The sequence below is a fragment of the Hippopotamus amphibius genome, chromosome 8 (genome assembly GCF_030028045.1).
Source record: "Hippopotamus amphibius kiboko isolate mHipAmp2 chromosome 8, mHipAmp2.hap2, whole genome shotgun sequence".
Classification (NCBI taxonomy): Eukaryota; Metazoa; Chordata; class Mammalia; order Artiodactyla; family Hippopotamidae; genus Hippopotamus; species Hippopotamus amphibius.
In genome coordinates this window covers 90,561,541-90,567,540 of record NC_080193.1, presented here as the reverse complement: position 1 = coordinate 90,567,540, position 6,000 = coordinate 90,561,541, and the positions used below count along the sequence as shown (strand labels likewise).

The 6,000-nt window shown below is 44.2% G+C and overlaps 1 protein-coding gene across 4 annotated transcripts in view; it reads left to right on the top strand.

Moving 5' to 3' along the window:
- The first annotated feature begins 595 nt into the window (after window positions 1–595).
- XRCC5 (X-ray repair cross complementing 5) overlaps window positions 596–6,000 on the top strand; it is an 81,746-nt gene continuing 76,341 nt past the window's right edge. For all 4 annotated transcript variants that reach the window (XR_009055047.1, XM_057744738.1, XM_057744737.1 and 1 more), the window contains exons 1-2: window positions 596–743; window positions 4,534–4,647. Coding sequence is in view for 3 of the 4 variants with exons in the window: in XM_057744738.1 (XP_057600721.1) it covers window positions 723–743; window positions 4,534–4,647 (135 nt within the window). In the remaining variant the exon portion in view is untranslated. The remainder of the gene's footprint in view (window positions 744–4,533; window positions 4,648–6,000) is intronic.

Below are 6,000 nucleotides of genomic sequence, written 5' to 3'. Positions count from 1 at the left end.
TACCTGTCCTTTGTTACCAAAATCCTATATATCCTGGCTCCTCCCCTCGCCTCCCTGGAGCAGTTTCTCAGCGCTATCTGAAATGCTGACTTCGGGGCTACAGTCCTCATTTTGCCCCAAATAAGACTTAACTCGCATCCTTCATGTTGTGGATATATTTTTAAGTTGATAAACCTTAGCAGATGCTGTTTCATGCCTCCAGGCCTTTATACATCCCACCTCCTTTTCAAGGAAGAATGCTCTTGCCACTTTGGAGTGCCTGTTAAACCCCTTTCCTTCAGGAGTTGGTTCTAAGGTCATCGCCTCTTTTGTCTTTGAGTATCTTTCTTTTTTAGGAGAAACAGAATTTAAGGGAAGTTAAGTGCCTTTCTGGATTCATGCGCATATTCAAGGAACTCTAACTCCAGATCTCTGTCATAAAACGCTCCGTTATTCTGAGTGTGAGAAAAGGGGAGTGAACCTCTCCGCGAAGCGTTTCCTGTTGACCTCCTTCTAGAGATTCCGGTTGCTAGAAGACCGCAAAGCTCCTCAAGCGGGGCAGCAACGCAGGTGATCTACGCATGCTCAGAGCGTCGACGCACAATTTCCCCGCCCCTCCCAGGCGCCCCGGGAAGCGGCTCTTCGAGTGCAGACTCCCGCTCCGAATCTGGCGGCGGAAGTGAGCTTGGGCCGCACAGGTTCCCTCTCGGAAGAGGCGACCGAGGCGCTGGCGGAGCCGCAACATGGCGCGGCCGGGGAATAAGGTAGACAGATCTGTAGGCTTGGGCCTTGCCTGTGCCGGGTGTCCGGAAAAGGTGGTTTGGAAGCAGGAATCAAGGGATCACGGCGGTGCCAAGGAGTGAGGAGGGGAGATCCCGGTGGTGGGCTGGATCAGTAGGGCCGGGGTCGGGGGATGCGCGGTGAGAAAAGCTGGTGATTTGGAGTGTGAAGACAGGAATTTGAGCCTCGCCCACTTCCCACCTCCGCCGCCTACCGAGCCCTTTTCCATCCTCTCACTTCCTTTCTACCGGTCCTCATCCTGCTTCCCTTCCCACTGCGACCTCCCCTCCGTACCTCTCCCAGCCCACCTGCAGCTCCTCCATTACTTGCGAATCTGGGTTTTAAAAATCTGTGAGAATGAAAGTTAGCCACGATGCGCACCAATCCCACAGACTTGTAAAACTTCAGAGAAGGATTGCGAGTAAAATAACCTGAAATGATTTCGCATTTGTTGAACGTGTACTCTGGTGAGACACTGATCTAAACGCTTTATTCCTGTCTCATTTAATCTTCACAACAAGCCCATGAATTGAAACTTTTATCACCAGTGTACAGGTGAGAAAAGCGAGGCATAAAGAAAGCCAAGGGATTAGCCCAGGGTCACTCAGTCCGCAAGTGTAGCATCCGAATTTGAACACATGCTTTCTGCTTTCAGAGTCTTGGAGAATGTCTCTCTTGCTGGGAATCTGTGACCCTCAGTGACCCAGGTTAATAACCTTATGATGAATTTTTAAAATGGTATTTTCAGAATAGGCAAAGAGTGGTAGTTGTCTCTGAAGGTCCTGGAGGTGTGTTCCAAGGAGTTGTTCATTCATTCATGCATCCATTCAAAAGCAAGGCCCTTTATTAGGCATCTGGTATACAGGTAAACAAGATAGGAGTTGGAGCAGCTGATCCCTAGTCTCCTCAACTCTCCGTGGGGAAGTGCTGATTAAGGTGATTATGAACATCTGCCACTCACCTCCTTTCAGCTGCTGAGAACTTTCAGCTCTAATGAAATAGCTGTTTATGGCAGGTGGACTTGCAGCAAAATTCTAATAGCCCTTATTGCTTCAGTGTTTAAATGAAGGGTTGCTATGCTGCTCAGTTTCTTTTTCCTGGTTTTCTTACTGCTGCCAGAAAGGAACTTGAGATATTACATAGACCATTCTTCTGCGTTCAGATAAGAAGTTCCATACCGTGAAACCCTTTGATGCCATTTTTTGGATACCGGATTCCTGGCAAAAAACCTTTAGTCGTCTGATTTAGTTTTCTGGTTTAAAAGTAGCTTTTATGAATGTATTAAGTAAATGCAGCAGCATTTTTGGGGACCCTTTTTAAAGATTCTTATGCTCAGAGCATTGAAACTATGGGTTGTAAACTTTTTTGCTCTCAAAGGAATTTTGCAGTTTATTACCACCCTTTCTCTAAACATGCTATTTATAATCTAGAACTCTCTTAATGTTAGTGCATTATGTTTAATTGTTTGTAAACTAGGGAAAAACTTAGTCTTTCCACATTTCGCCTTGCCTGAGATGTAACCAAAGTAGAAATCATCTATAATATCCCTGATAGGAGCTCATCCACATTTTTTAAACAATCTAGGGTCAGGAAATCATTGTTTCAGAGAACAGTAGTTCTTTCGTTGATCACTTCTTAATATTATTTTTTCTCCCTTATATGGAGTCAAATAAACCTCCCTGTAATGTCCATCTGTTGACCTTATTATCTCTCTTGCATAGCTAATTTTTTAAAAATTTATTATTTATTTGGCTGCGCTGGGTCTTAGTTGCGGCACGCGGACTACGTTCCCTGATCAGGGATTGAACCCGGGCCCTCTGCATTGGGAGCACAGAGTCTTACCCACTGGACCACCAGGGAAGTCCCTCGAGCTAAATTTTTATAACACAGCTGTCAACTATTTGAGGATAACAGGTTCCCCTAAATCTGGTTCAAATAGCCATTTTTTGCCACCTGTTCCTTACATCACATATTCTTCAGATCCTTATCTAATCTGCTCATTTCACGTTTAGTTGGAATTAGTCTTTCTCATGAGATGTGATGATCAGAACTCCTCAGTTGGTCAAATGTGATCTGATCAGTACAAAGCACAGGTGAGACGTTGTCAGCCAGTGTCGAAGAATGTTAACTCTAAAAGACCTTAGATCTCATCTAGTCCAACAACTGCTGCTGCCTCCACGAATTAACAGTGAAGTTAAGCGACATGCCCAAGAATTGAGCTGCTTGGTAATAAAGATGGGACTGGATCCCAGGTCTCCAGATTACTGACTTAGTCTTTTTTTTTTTTTTTTAAACCATAAAACCTGTCTTTTCCTTCCTTAAATTTTCCACACCATTGATAGGACTGAAAATATTTTGGAGGATGAAATGGGGTAGGTGTGGAGAATATACTACCGTAGCCATGTCCTGCTGGTGACATTATATGATGTTATTTTATAATCCACCCTGAATATGTGAGTTGCTATTTGTTCATGTCTCCTTCAACTCAGTTCAGTTAACCTTTGGATGCCGAATACCGAACTTTATGTGTATCCATTTTACTTTTAGTTTATGTTTGCCCTGTTTCCTTAGTCCCCTACATACATGATTGCTAGCCAATGACTAGGTGTCTTTATTTATTTGGTCCCCTCTGCCTAAAACTCCCCTGGTTCACATGACTGACTCCTACCCATTCTTTAAGGTTAACCCAAGGATCATATCCAGGAAGTCTTTTCTGCCTCCTTACCCATTCTCTATCCCTCCCACTAGTCTTGGGTAGATGTCCCTCCTGTGTGCTCTCTTAGTGCCCGCTGCATACCTCGGTCATGGAATATTGTACTGCTATCATTTATGTGTCTGTGTCCCCACTAGAGTAGATTTGGTGTCTTAATCTTCATTTTAGATTCCTAGTTTACAAACTGATTCAAATTATTGGAGTGTATCATTTTAGCATATATAGATTGTGACAGTCACCCGTTACCACAAAAATGCTTTATAACAAACTACACCCCAAATTGGTGGTTTACAACAAAAGCATCTGTCCTCCTGCTGTGAGTCTGCAAATCTGTTGCGTTTGGTTTGGTGTATTTTGGGCTCAGCTGGGCTGAACTTAGCTCTAGCCTGCAGGTTGTTTTCAGATCTGCTCCCCATGGATTTATGCTCAGGCTCAGGCCACAGAAGCAGCAGCTACTTGGAGTGTGCTCCTGTCCTGGCAGTTACTTTCTAGCTTTCAGGAAATATCAGGACTATTTAAAGTTTCTCCATAGTGGAAATTTATATGCCATACATACATTCTCTAAGTAGAACACCTCCCATGCCTTTATCATGCATACCCTGAATATCTATGGGTGAAACAAGCAAAGGACATCTCTTTTGTTTCTTCTTTTTTTTTTAAATTTATTTATTTATTAGCTGTGTTGGGTCTTCATTGCTGCACACGGGCTTCCTCTAGTTGTGGCGAGCGGGGGTCACTCTTCGTATTGGTGCACGGGCTCCTCATTGCTGTGGCTTCTCCTGTTGTAGAGCACGGGCTCTAGGCACGTGGCCTTCAGTAGCTGCGGCACATGGCTCAATAGTTGTAGCTCACGTGCTCTAAAGCGCAGGCTCAATAGTTGTGGCGCACGGGCTTAGTTGCTCCGCGGCATGTGGGATCTTCCTGGAGCAGGGATCGAACCCATGGTCCCCTGCATTGGCAGGCTATCTCCTAACCACTGCGCCACCTAGGAAGCCTTCTTTTTTTTTTTTAATGACCATTAATAACATTTTCTCACACACCCTTTGGGACTTTGTTTCTAGGCAGCTGTGGTGCTGTGTATGGATGTGGGCTTTGCCATGAGTAACTCCTTTGCTGGTGAAGAATCCCCATTTGAACTAGCAAAGAAGGTGATGACCATGTTTGTACAGCGACAGGTAAGATTCAGATTGGTCTTGAGCTTGTAACTCATGGTTTAACTGCTTGTTGCTTCCACTTAGTGATTTGCAAGATACCAGCCTCTTTATGTTGTCCACCCTCAGTGTTTTGGGGAATCTGAGGAGTTATTCTTGCATACACTCATGTGCAAGTACAGCTACTGCTGGAACCTGGTATTTTTTCTTTTCTCTTTTTGGCTCCTCCACTGGATACTACAGTTTTTATCAGCAACAAGAGGCAATGTAATGTTTAAATGTGTAATCTCTAGAGCCAGATGGCCTGGGTCTGCCATGTCACTTACAAATCTTACAATCTTGAATAAGTCTTTCAACTACTTTGTGCCTATTCCAGGTATCTTTTACTGGTTACAAACTACTTTCCCAAAACTTAATATCTTAAATGACATTAAAAAACAAATCACCCTCTCGTGGTTCTGTGAGGTGACTGGGTGTCTGAGTTGGGTGATTCTCTCTGAGGCCTCTTGTGCAGGTGCACTCACGTGGTGGCTGGGGCTGAGTCATCTGTAGGCTGTGTGGGGCCCTGCATACGTCCTAGATGGCTCCCTCCTGTGGCTAGTCCATATGCCTGCTGGTGGCTGTGAGCTCATTTGGGCTGTCCCCTGAAACCCTTATGTGTGGCCTCTCCATGTAGCCTGGGATGTTCACAGTATAGCAGTTGGTTCTAAGAAGAAATGTCCCAAGAGTGGATATTCTGAGACATGCTTATGGGGTTTTTTATGACTAGCTCTAGAAATCTCAGAAAGTCATTTCCACTGTCTTCTATTTGTCCGTCAGGTCACTAAGCCAGCTCACCTTCAGTGGGGGGAGGAGGGGGCGGGAATTAGACTCCCCTGTTGTTTTAAGGAGTAGTCTCCAAATACAGGGAGAGAAGGAATGGATGGAGGCCGTCTTGAAGACTCTCTACCACGGTGCCTCAGTGTCCCAAGTGTCAAATAGGGGAAAATAACAGTACCTCTAAGATAAAGTGCTTAGAACAGTACTTGATGTGTTGTAAACACTATATGTGTTTTTATTATTATCATTATTACTACTAGTACTATTATTACTAATTTCTGCCCTTTCTACCTGGTCTGACTGCTGCTTTTGCTTCATTCACGGCTCATCTGGACACCTCTGCTGTTTGTTCTGTTTGCCTTTTCCACTGGGCACTATTACCTCCCACCTGTCATCCTAGATTTTTACAAATTCTGATAACCTGGAGTCCTTACTGTCTCAAAGAAGACGAGAGTGCTTCTAACCCCATTCTTGGTTATAGTAATTTGTGTTGGTTGTATTTAGGTAGCGCTGCTGTACCCCAGTGTAGTACAGATTTTTTTTTTTTTTTTTTAAAGA